At 38.8% G+C, this 13,670-nt stretch overlaps 1 protein-coding gene across 1 annotated transcript in view; it reads right to left on the minus strand.

Annotated features, from left to right (window-relative positions):
- The window catches only part of glis2b (GLIS family zinc finger 2b), a 37,712-nt gene that overhangs the window by 4,270 nt on the left and 19,772 nt on the right, over nt 1-13,670 (minus strand). Inside the window, exons 2-6 of the mRNA XM_036590018.1 lie at nt 3,612-3,824; nt 2,301-2,440; nt 740-922; nt 286-419; nt 71-189 (exon numbers count right to left, since the gene is read on the minus strand). Of these exons, the coding sequence (XP_036445911.1) occupies nt 71-189; nt 286-419; nt 740-922; nt 2,301-2,440; nt 3,612-3,801 (766 nt within the window). The 5' untranslated portion in view covers nt 3,802-3,824. The remainder of the gene's footprint in view (nt 1-70; nt 190-285; nt 420-739; nt 923-2,300; nt 2,441-3,611; nt 3,825-13,670) is intronic.

Here is a 13,670-nt window from a genome sequence, read left to right on the forward strand (position 1 = left end):
GGTGAGGATGACTGAGCTTGATCCCACAACAGAAGGGAAAAAAATAAATTTATAATATTCCAATACTGACCTGTGTGTGAACGATTGTGGATCTTGAGGTTCTCCAGGCGCGAGAAGCTCTTGTTGCAAGTAGGACAACGGTGGGGCTTCTCGTTGGTGTGCGTGCGAATGTGGATCAACATCTTGTACCTAAAGAGACAGACATTGTTGTCTAGCCATGAAACTCTGTTTATTGTTTTTTATGTGAAATATATTGTCCCTAAGAAAAAAGAAGACACTTCTTACCTTGCATTAAAGCCCCGCCCTTTGCGTGCACAGCCCTCCCAATGGCAACAATACCCAGAATCCTTTTCAGGCTTGACATGGAAGTCATTTACATGGTCCACCAGGTCTTGCAAAGAGTCGAAAAGCAAATGACACTGCAAAAGATGTCCAGAGTTAGGGAAGTGTTAATATAAAACAGGGATGGCATGGAGCACAAAGTTTTCTGCAGTCTAGCAAACCTAATTCAGCTAAATATTTTAATCAATTTATTTATGAGTTTAATTATTTATTTTAGACCATGGAAAACAGTAAATTATACCTTCCATGACTCCAAGACACCAATGATCTAAACTTTTAATCCTCCAACACACATTAAATGAACTTAAGATAAGTACAAGGAGGATTAAATATAGAAAGTAACTTCTGCATTTTGGTCAACAGATGTTTTCATGCCACTATAGTTCCTATTTCTCACCTTCCTCCAACGACAAGACAGCTGTTCATCTGCTGATAGATCAGGAGAGGACCGCTTGTCCTTGGGCTGGCCAATAAACATGGAGGATGGGAGGTGGAGCCCTGCCCCACCACCAATTGGAACAAAAAACTGAAAGGCTTGAGAGGAAGCCCCTCCCTCGACATAACGGATGTGACCCGAGTCCTGTCCAAGAGAGACATATTAAATGAAAGGCAGTTTAAGACATATTTAGACTTTTTTGATTCCATCTCACCATTACTTCTGGTAAAAGCCAATTCTACATAAGATTGTGTTTATCATTCTCACAACATGAGACTCTTGTAAGCATGTTTCTACATGCTAAGGCTCATAACACGACTTGCCTCCCAGCTGTGCTGCTAAGAGCTAATTCCCCCTCATAGCCAGTCTGATTGGCTGCAATGAAATGCAATACTAATTAATTTTTTTTATCTTGAAAAGTATCCCATACACATAATTGTCCTTGCATATGATGTGATGGCACAAAAATAGCTAGTAAACACATTCACTCTTCTTTTTAGGCACTGATAGATTTTTACAATAACTTGATTGACTTAAAAAGTAGCTTTATGGTATTACATTTCTAGACATTGATCATATTTTGACATTAACATGTTAAATAAATCAGATAACTAGTAAAAACATAGTTCTAGATTTGAATATTGGTGGCATATAACAGTTACACTAAGGGAGAGAAGGCAGAACATGAAAACCTGTAAAACAGAAATGGTTTTGACTAAATGACAACACAGTGGATGTCTGAGTGTGCTGAACGTGAATGTGAGAAATGCGTATGACAAATCTCATAACTTGCTGATGACTCCCCTATAGCTCATATGAGCCATCATCTGAGGGGTGGCAGTAGGGATGCTGAGATTGGTGAGAGCTGAAGAGCATATCTGACACACGATGCTGTGCAGCTCAGACCACTGAATGAGCACAGCCAGCAGGCCCTCAATTCAATTGGGAGAGAATTGAATTAGGCGGCGTGAGGTCTGCATGGCCATATCTCACAGCAAATCCGATTTACCCCTGCATCCCATCAGCTGGGCAAGAGAGAGGCAAAGAAAGAGAGAGAAGCACTTGTGTGAGAGGACACAGGGGGTATTTAATAACAGTCCCCCTCCTCTCCCAGAGGGCTGGGCTGGGTCACTGAGGCCAGTGCTCATGGTTTCATGTGTAGAGAGGCTGGTAAGAGCAGTCCTGTGTACCTAATGTTCCCTGCATGCAAAATCCAAACAGTGTCTTAGTCAAAGTTTGAGCATGGAGCTTCTCATTAAGCCATGATGCTGCTTCACAGTTCTTTATCCTCTGAGAGGGCCTATGTTACCAATAAAGATCTTTCTAAAAGAGCAAGACCTGATTTATCCAGCTCTGTAACTTCACCTAAATATGCTAATGTGATTCTCATAAAAGTGACTGACAGCCAGTCAGCATGATTTTATTTGTATGATGATAAATGGTCCCTACAGGTTTTTATTTGCCATTAGCAACATCAGCTTATTGCTGCTCCATTTTAGGACTTGAGGCATGTGCCACTCACTCCTGGAAAGATGTGGGAAGAGCCGTTTCCACTAGCGAGCTCAGTGGAGCACGCGGTGTGGCGTGAGGAAGGGGACATGCTGAGGTCCACTGCGGGGGGCGTGGGGGGTTCAGGCTTCTCCTGGGGCACCATGGGAATACCTGCAAGCACACATATTTGAGTGGTCAACACTTCAGGGCTTTACATTACCATTTACCACTGTACCACTTATGCACTGTATCAATGTATTACACTGACATTAGAGCTATGCTAAAACTATGCATTACATTACAATGTAGTACATTACAACCAATAGTACATAGGTTTACATTACTAAAAACGTTTTTACTAATGTTTTTCAAGAATCTGAGGTGAAATTCCTTGTTGAAACAACATAACCATACAGTAATGCAGAGGTGTTCTATTTTATCCACAAAAGGCTGATGTGGCTGCAGGTTTTCATTCCAATCAAGCAGGAGCACAACTGTTTCTACTTGTTTATTAAATTCCATCATCTGACAACTGATTGCATGTGCTCCCAGCCTTCTGCGTATAACGCTGGACAGCATGTTGTAACACACACACACACACACACATTTTCTAAGCCACTTATCCTCTTGGGTCAGACAGAGATACACTTTCACTCACTAACACTCACAGACAGGGCCAATTTAGCATCTTTAATTCACTTGTCTGCATGTCTTTGGGAGGAAACCTTAGCACCCAGAGGACCCCATGCACCTGATCTGCTGTTAATTACAAATTGTTCACTCTCGCTGGTATACGCACCACAAATAATTGATTGAAGTTTCTGCTGGTGCAATACAGATGGTATAAAAGAAGTCGAGAGATTGAATAAATAAGACTTGATGGAAAAAGCAAAATTTTAATAGAATCACCAAACTTTGTATAAATGTGTTTATACACTCACTAAAGGTGGATATTTTTTTTTAAAAAATGAATTAAATCATGATGGAAATGCATTTGCCAAATAAACACAGTAAATGTGAAAAAAAGAAATATGACTTTTCAAGTGTTTTCATGACTTTTTTTATAGCTACAAAACATGACAGAAGGCAGCATTTACCAGTGGACTGAGACAGAAACTTTATCTTATCAGAGACAAAAAACTGATTTTATTGATAGAAGAACACATGGTGCCTGCCAGCAAATTTTCTGGTGCAATTGCTGAAATGTTTATTAAGTAGTTTACACTCTTGCACAAACGTAGCGCAACTTTTATTGCAACTTTTCAGTTATTTGTTTAATTTTCATTTGATAGCTGGAAAAGACCTGGTTTGTGTAAGGCAGAACTTCTCTGTGAAAGTTTACCTGTGTGAGGGGAGGCAGGAGAGGCTGGAACAATGACGGCTGTCCCATCATCAGCCATTCGCAGCTGCCCAGCCTTCTTAGCATGTACTGGAGATGGGGTGAGAGTGGGTGGTGACCTGGAGCTCCTGTCCCGTCCATTTGCACGCCCCCGGTGCAGCTTCAGGTCCAATGGCTCGTCCAAGGAGAGCATAGCTGCAGCCCAGGGCCTCCAACCTGCAGGAACAGAAAACAAAGATTACTAATACAATGGCTGACCCACAAATTTTGGATTCAGTTAGTATGATCCCATTTACATAATGGTGACAGGTCACAGCTTACTTTCTTTCATTAATGTACTATGGCTATGATGACTCACTGAATCAATCACAAAAATGTTACAACTGCAACACCATTAACTCTCTCTCTCTGTGAAATTATATTGAGTGTATGCCCGGAATTTCATGTATATATGTTTTGAATCACATGAATCATGTAAAATAAATACTAGGTTTTCTGCATAAACCATTCAAATAACAGCCATACTACAGATTTCCCACCCACCCTCAAGTGTGATGACAAAGTGGTCAAGCAGCGATTGCAAAAAACAAAGCTCAGATTTGGATTCGAGGACCAGATTTGCAACCTTGAGCTGTCATTACGTACCTAACCGATATGACAATTTAGCAATCAGTACAATCAGTACAAACTTTTTAAGCTGATCGTAATTATTTTCCAGAGTGAGCTTTACCAACCATATGTTCACATCACAGCAAGTACAATGTGAAATAGGTGTGTTATTATCAGTTGGATTAAGACAAAAGCTTGTAAATAAATAAAAGCAAAAAAAATTATTGAGGCACGTCATTAGTCTTATGACATAACATGAACAACAGCAGTACTAACCTCTGACTGGTGCTATACAACCTTTAGAAGGCAGCAGTGATTAATGTTTGTTTATTTAAGCTCAATCTAAATGTGTTGCCAGTTGGGAGCAACTAAGAATTTGACAATACTCAGTATACTTTGTGTGTAACATTTGACCACTTTGTCCACACACACACTTGGCTGCTCATCCTCCTGGGTTGCAAGGCGTGCTGGAGCCTATCCCAGCGGTCACTGGGCGGAGGGCAAGAAACAGCCTGGACAGGTTGCCAGTCTATCACAGAGCAGACACACAGACATACACATTCACACCTAGGGCGAATTTAGCATCTCCAACTCGCCTGACTGCATGTCTTTGGACTGTGGGAGGAAACCGAAGCACCCGAAGGAAACCCACACAGACATGGGAAAAACATGGAAACTCCACACAGAGAGGGTCTCCTATCTGAGGAATCAAACCCAGGCCTTGCTGTGAAGTGACAGCGTTACCCACCAAAAAGTCATTGAAATTGTTGAAGTGCAATTATTTTTATGGCAATTAATCGTCAGCTAAAACTTCTTGACTGTGACAAGCCTACTGGCTGATACAGTTTCATACTTTTTATTTAAAGTTTTAGATTTGAATTTTATATTTCTATAGTTTTACTTAAAAAGTGCTTTACTGACTGACATAAATGCCAGTTCTCAACTGTTCTGTTTCTCACAAATGAAATAATATAAAAAAAATAATAATAATATGCTGTGCAGTTAAGGAAGATGCTGTTAGTAGATCAGGTCTCCTCTGTTCATAGAGTGGATGGCTAAGTATACATGGCAAAAGATGTGCTTGTGCAACTATGGCTCTGTATGGCTATGCCTTGGCACAGTACTTCAGTTTAACATATGCTTCAAAAATTTGGTGTCAGATGTAATCACCAGGCACAACTGTCTAAGGTTTTGCTTTATCATCAGACATCATGAATTTGAATTCAGGTGATGCCGTTAACAAAAAGTCACTAATTATTGATGGCATTTTTGCTGTAACCACTGTAATCAGTCAGGCTGTACTTGTCATCATCTACTGATCATACTTCTTGTGACAACCATGTGTACATTATCCTCCATACATGCAGATGTTAGGTTACAAAATGGGAAGCCACTACACTTAGCTGTGGTTGTGTCATTGATCTTCTGTCCCTCTCTGCTCCTATTCTGCTAGTGATTGTGGATCTGCCAATTTTGACACCATCTATTTGTTTTCTGACCCAAGTTGTGGCCTGTGACTATGATCTACAGCCCAAATATATACCTCCTTGCGATTACAGCTACTTTTTGTTTCAACTAATGTGTTTTCAGAACTACATGAATTTTGCATGTGCCAGTTGCCTTCCACGGTACATGGAATAACACATAAGTTTGAGTGATAAGTTTTATAATTGACTTGTTAACAATACATATTATGCACATTTTAAAGATAAAAAGGTATAAGAATAGTATTAACCTAAAATGTAGATAATTATTTCATAGTACAAATTTGATGGATACATTGTACATTTGACTTACTTGAAGTGTGTCTAGATTTACTGGAATTATGTCTAGATTAACTGACATTATCAGAACAACACTGATTTAGTATGGAACTGCCAAACTGAATTGCATGTATGCAATTTTGTACGAAGTATTCCTTCCTAGTATTTTGACTTCATGAGTTTTATTTCATACTGTTTGGTCATCCATTACATTAGATGGATTAATTACACAGAAAATTGTGTGGGTGTGACATGAAGTATTTCCAAAATCACTTGGCATAACTCTGCATGGTTTGAGACATTATGTCTGTAACTGGTTTGCTGCAAGACAGAGACAGTTATACACTTAGGATCACTGGTACTAAAAGATGAGACAGCAAGACAAATTATTATGCGTGGGTATTTCTTCTTGGACTGATCATATGATTGATTGATTTCTGAGGTGTGAAAGTGCTTGACACAGGAAACAACACAGAAAACAAAAAGACTTCCACTATGCAATGGTGGACAGTAACGAAGTAAATGTAATTCGTTACTGTACTTACGTAGTTTTTTGTGTATCTGTACTTTACTGAAGTATTTCCATTTTGGGTGACTTTTTACTTTCACTCCACTACATTTCAAAGTCAAATATCTTACTTTTTACTCCACTACATTATGCAAAATCTGTCGTTCCTTTTGGCTTATGAGTGTATAAAAACGTAACATGTCAAAACAAAAGAAGTGCAAAGCAAGCACGCCAATCAGGGTACAGCGCGCACTTTGTTTTGAGCTTGTTTTGACCTGTTGGACATACCTACCCAGTGCAAGCATACAGTTCAACATTAGTGCAGCAGCGTACAATTTTGCAAGTGCCTGTTCCTACGTAAATGATGGAACTAACCTAAAACTTTGTGGGTAAATAGTCCACAATATAGAAATATGTACACATATACATTTGTGACTGGCATGTGTCTTTTTTCTGAATTTATACAAACCCTTTCATTTTATATTAAATTATATTAAATTTGTTTTTGCTCAGAGACCTACAGATGCAATATAGTAAAGGAAAACTCGTTTGTAAACCTGTGTTTAAAGCAAGTTTTTATTAAACTTAAACTTGTAACTAAATTGCAAATAAATCTTAAACCGAAACTTGTTTGCAAAAAGTTATTTCATGGCCACTTGGTTCTACCTAATGGAAATTGTTTGCCTTCAGTGTTTTGTGCTTATGATCATTTTAATAATGACATTCTATTAAAAAGATTGGTTTACCAAGAGCGACACTAGAGTATTTTCAACAAAAATGAGTTAATGAAGCATCTTGTTACAAATGGTAATAGGACATTAGAGTCATAATTAATCTTTCAGTACTTTTACTTTCGATATTTAAGTACATTTGAAAGCAAATACTTTTGTACTTTTACTCAAGTGGAGGTCTAAAGGGAGGACTTTTACTTTTACTGGAGTAATATTTTACCTTGGGTATCTCTACTTTATCTCAAGTACATGATTTGTGCACTTCGTCCACCACTGCCACAGTGTACATACTTTAAAATAATGTAACTACATTTCAACTTATTTCCTTAAAGTTTCTGAAAGAACTTATGTACGTTTGGCAAATGTTAATGTTAAATCTAATACATAATATGAAATTGAGTACACCACTGCTGAATTTCTAACTATTTAAAATTATAACAAGATTTTTTTCTAACATGAGGGCTTTAAATACAAACGTCACATCTGTATCAATATGTATTGGGCTGATATCAGCAGAAAATGCCAAATCAGATATCAGAGGGAGAAAAGAATGTATATGATCCAATTCTCTGATGTGATGTTGTTAGCTGTGTAGTTCTTCCATTGGGGTAGCAGAGTGATTGAGTGGTTTAAGCGTCATAGCTTACTTTCAGATGCTAATCTTAAGTGAAGTGATTCAATTAAAAAGCTAAAAAGCTTAGCAGCTTTTAAAGAAAAAAATATTTGATTGGTATCAGTGTCTGAAGATACTCAAAGTTTCATTATTGATATTGGAAAAGAAAAGGTGGTTTCATGCCATCTCTAGTTTTATCAAAAACTGTTCAAAAACTTTTGGGACTGACTAAAAAAGTAGTAGTTTTCCCACAGGGACATAATCAGATCCAAAGCAGTGTATGAAAATATACGCAAAAAAACCCACCAGTACTGCTGTCTACATCTACAAGCCATGTTATGAGTTTAAGCACATCGAAGGGAACAGCTGGACATTCTGCTGCCTCTGTCTGTGGATATACTCTGAGATTTAAAAGAACAAAATCCTACACATTCACAGTCATCCACATGCTTGAAATCACACTTATCCATAAACTCTTTCCACCCTGCTGACCTTTACTCACACGCTACTTCGAAAGAATGTCGGCAATCCAATCCAGATGGCCGCTGACCCACCCCCCAGACTGCTGCCCCCAAAGACACCACTGCACAAACCTTCAGAACCCACAGCCAGTTCTAACATGCACTTTCTCTCTCTCTCTCTCTCTCATGTCGTTTACTCTACCCCTCTGTTTCTCACACACACACACATACAAATAAATCCTATAACTGGCTCTTTCTCTGCTGCTAATGCAGGGGCAAAGCAGCCATTTTAAAAGTGCGGAGGACACAGTTGTCAGAATATGACAATCCTCAAACTTGTAGGTTCAATATTACTATTCTAAAGTCTGTAGCAGTAGGTGCATTTTTTCCAAAATTAGCCTTTCAAAGTTTTTAGCTACACATACAATCTCCTCCAAAAACCAAAAAACTTTGGTTATGACAGAAGCTGACCCATCACCGACCAGTGGTGGGGTAGTTACTCAAAAAATACTCCATTCCAAATTACTACTTCTCTCAAACTGTAATGAGATCATTTTACTTATTACCTCCAGAGAAAAGTAGTCTCACAATTCTCATTACTTTACATCTGCATTATGTCAGTCCCACATCATTTAAAAGGCATCTCACCATCTCATAAGCTAAAGACCTGCGCAGGAAGTAGGCATGTCAAATCAAAGCAAGACCGAGTCCTTATGAAAGCTTCCGAGTGCTAAAAAATCAGAACATTATCTCTCGCACAAATTACTGGAAAAATATAAAAAAGGGATTTCTTTCCACAAAACAAAACTGTTTTTACAAAAATCACTCCATCAAAGTAAAACCATAATAAAATATCTTCTCTTCTACTTACAAACACAAATGTGGCATGGACTGAAAGGTTCTTTGCATCCAATGCCCACTCTCGAATAATCCAACCCTTGCCCACCCAGAGTGAATCCAACCAATGACCACCCTATATTAATCCAACCAGTGCACATGCTGAATTCTCTGATCTCCTCATTCTAAATGAATTCACCCAATGCCTGCAAAATGAAATATCATGAAAATATGAGTAACAACAACAGCCTGTCTGTTTTTGTCTTGATATTAAGTCAAATAATTTACTAGGCTGTTCTAAATAATCATAGTTTGTCAGTTCTGGCATCAAAGTTACATCAAGGTATCGTCTGATTCCTTTCTGACAGAAATGAAAGTCAAACTAAAGCCTCTAAATTAGCAAAACGAAATGCTCCAATCAAGAATATCATCCATCTGATCAACAAGACTTTGTCTGCTTGAACAGTCTGCCCCTTGTTTCAAGAGAATACAGTACAGTTTATACCAAGAGTGTAGAAGTGAGTTTGACACTGGGAGGTACACGTTTGCTACTATGAATCTGCCACTGAAGTCACATAGCCGAATAGCTGCTTGAAAACAATTCTGAAGAGGCTTATGACAAAACTAAGCATATTGTATTACTTCTGTTTATTCGTCTGCGATTCGAAATAGATACTGGAAGAAGCGCTTACTTGTGTTCTATGACGAAACTAAAGTCAGCTTCTTATTCGCCAGCTTCTTGTTGAAAATTTCCCGTTCCACCTTAAATGGCGCGGCAGTTATTAGTGCCAGAATGTAACTGCTGCACCATTCAGGGTGAAATAGGCATTCGAACAAGAAGCTGTCGAATAGAGAATGGGCAACTACGTAATAGCGCATTATATTCTGGGTAGTGGTCGCCATATTTTAGGATGTGCGTCTTAAAAACACAAATCAACAGAGAAAATCACGAATGGACCGTGTGAAGATCAAGTGCAAGAGTCCTTACCGGGGTAAGCTGAACAAGGAGCGCTATTTTGAGAAAATAAAGGAAATTAACGGGCTTGATCCGAACACAGAGTGGACGGATGATCTTAACGAGCTAACCGCCAGTACCATTTCCAGATGTGTTTTCCCATCTTGTTTGTGGTGTGAGCACTTACACATGTAAATACTTGAAAGTTACACGGTCACTTTACTTCTTTTAACTACCTGTTTTATATGTACTTCGGGGTGGTTTGGTGTTAATTGCTGCATTCTAGAGAAACATGCCAAAGCAGAATTGTTCACGGAGGTGGTGATATGAACCAGATATCAGAAGAGTTCGACCTAAGTTCCAGTGTTTTGCTTCCAAGCTGGAAAACTAAAAAAACGCACTCCATTTGCGATACGTTTTCCACGCCGGTCGTGAGAACGATTATAGCAGTTGATAATACAGCCAGCATTCACCATTTCGCCGTGTTTGAAATGTAAGACAACATTAACACCACCGCAAATGCACCTCAATAACTTCACTCGGTCTCCACCGTAGTTAGCTACCGTGTCCTAAAATCCCACAGTGACTTGCGTTGCTCACTTCGGCTGACGTCACGATCTTATTCTCTATAGGAAGCCTTTAGGGTTCTCCGTGGTTAAAATAAGGTCGATTTGTAACATTACCGTCCTGTCTCACGTGTACAACTGAGAACATGTAAAAATTACAGAAGTTTGATTTTATGCGAAGTTGACTGATTTTATGAAGTTGACTGTTGTGATTTCCCAAGCTAATGGCGAGGCTAATGAGGCACTGCATTTCCTTAAGAAAGAAAGGTAAATGATTATGGTAAATGAAACGTTAGACTGACCATGCCGCCCGCGCTTCAATCAAAATGAGTGAATCTGAAGGGCAGAGTTTGCTGCGAAAGTATAACTGAGCCTTTAGGACTTTCCGGTGTGTTTTTAATTCACATTTAAAAACGGGGACATTTCTGGGGACAGCTCTAGCAGAGACAGGCTGCCAAAAACGAGCACTGTCTCTGGTAAACGGGGACGTCTGGGCACCCTAGATAATGTTAACCTTAGACAATGAGCCTGCGTCCCGAACAACACATTTTGGAACTTTACATACTGCACTACTGAAAGCAATTCTAAAGGTGGTGTACTATTTTTACATACAATGTAGTGTGGCAGTATGCAGTTTGATGTGGCCAGAGAACACCTGACGTTTCAGGGTTTTTCTGACGACTTGAGTATAGTTAAAGTTAAGGTTAGCTAACCCAAACCCTCCTATTACCTTAACAAGAAGTTATACACAAGCCATTTTCATAGCTAAGTAGCTGGCGTTGCTATTCGTTACTGACCTAAAATTCAAAGCTGGTGAAAGCTAACCTCAGACCTCATCCAAACGTGTTTGAATAAAACTCAACACACACACACACACACACACACAGTAGTTATGACCCTTAGAGTGTGACCCTTGCAGCTTTTGTGCCTCTCTCACACAAGGTTCACTGAGTACATAGGGCACTTCAAAAGCTGCTCTTTCACTCTCTCTCTCTCTCTCTGTCTTACGCACACACACACACACACACCACACATTAGTATTCACTCAGCCCCTCTGTATTCCACACAACTGCACCCATGATTTCAAACAATTAACTTCCACAAGCACCAAAAAACTACCCTATCTTCGACTACATACTGCATACTTTTAAAAACAAAGGTGCTAAAAGGGGTCATAGGCGGCATATTAGAACCACTTTTCATTGGTGGGTGGTTCTTTATGGTAGTGGTTAGGAGGTTTGTGTGGTTTCATGTACAAAAACACTCATCATTAATTTTTACATGACCGTTTTCCAGAATCTTTGTCTGTTAGAAGAAAACTGTCTTTGTTACAGTGCTTTTAAGACTGATATATGTAAATGCATATATGTAACAGTGCTGGTTTTCATGACAATGAATGCAAAACTGTTTTTGCAGCTTAGTTTCCATATATGGACTGTACCTTCTAAAACATAAAGTGTTTACATACTACATCAAACTCTTTTATTTCAAAAGTAAGGCGAATTCAGTTTCCATGATTTGGGCCCTTTAAAACTTTAAAAGGTTCTCACAAATCGCATTTTTAAATGTGGTTGTTTGAGGGAAAAACGTAGTCAAGAAATATTTGTGGGCAAAAAACAACCCTGTTGCAATTGTTACACAGTACACCTGTATGGCATTCCATGACTATTTCCACTTTGCCCTTTACAGATGCATACACACATATTCATGTACACACAGGCACACACTAAAACACAACAGTGCATTGAATGGTTGTCTTTCAGAGTGCTTAGCTTGGGTTTACATGAGGAGTGCCTGTGTCTGAGAGGGTAAGAGGAGAGGTCATCAAGTTCAATTATCTACCCAAGAGGAGGCCCCAAGTCCAGTAGCCAGGACACCATGGTTGATAACAAATACTGTAACACACACACACATACATACATACATACATACATACATACTCACACATGTACACATATATCCAGAAAACTGTTTTATCACTGTGATATATCTCTTGCATATCAAAGGGGTCCTACAAACCTCATACTGCACTACGATTACACATAGACTGCAGCTGGATCTTACAGCTTTAAAAGCACAAACCAATGGAACAGAAAGATCAAAGACTTGAATTGATAGTCTAACAGAAAAAGATGTCTGGTTAAAAGAATACACATGATTTAGCCTTAGAAGAAGTTAATGAGCAATCCATTTTATCTACAGCCATCTAACCATGCTTTGAGTTTAGCATGCTGAAGTGGTGAGGTTATGCTGACATAGACTGCAGTGAGGTGGGTTTCTGGAGGAATGAGATAACTACGTTGTAATAAGTGCTTGGTTAATAATTAATATTTGATAGTTTTTGAGAAGTAACCCAGACCAGTTTTATATCTATAAAATGTGGGGGAAAAAACAGTCCAGTATTACCCATGTTTATTTTGTTATATTCTAAAATGATTGTATATTTCACTGAAAAAGTTTCTTCATTGTGTTATGCCACATAGAATTTAATTTTTTGTTAGGATAATTAAAAATAATTAAAACACCATATCTATGCTTGAACAAGAAACAAGATCCGTGAAAAGGTTATTAATTCATATCAGATCTCAATCTGCATCTGTTTCTCTCTACTACTATATCAAATTCATTAATATTCTTCATCTGCAGCCTAGTTGGACTTGCTGTGTAGTGTAACTCTGATCTCGACTCCCACTTAAAAACGCACTCTTTGCCTGAGGTGATATTGACTCGAGCATGTTGTTTGTATTGCTGGTCTATCTGTGCATAAAGTGACCCCTCATTCCTGACGCAGTTATGAAATACACCCTTATTGTGGTGATCTTTGTAAGCACCCCACACCACATGGCTTCAGCCAGGAAGGACTACAAAGGAGCCAAAAACAAAAGGCCTTCTCACATGGGTTATAAGGTCCATGTGCAAACCATTACTGGTCCATGCTTGAAGACAGCTGTAATAAATCATCTCTTCCTATGTTTAATTAGCTCACCTGAACCCTTAATGTCCACCCTCTGGCACAAAC

The sequence above is a fragment of the Colossoma macropomum genome, unplaced genomic scaffold (genome assembly GCF_904425465.1).
Source record: "Colossoma macropomum unplaced genomic scaffold, Colossoma_macropomum, whole genome shotgun sequence".
In the NCBI taxonomy this organism is placed as follows: Eukaryota; Metazoa; Chordata; class Actinopteri; order Characiformes; family Serrasalmidae; genus Colossoma; species Colossoma macropomum.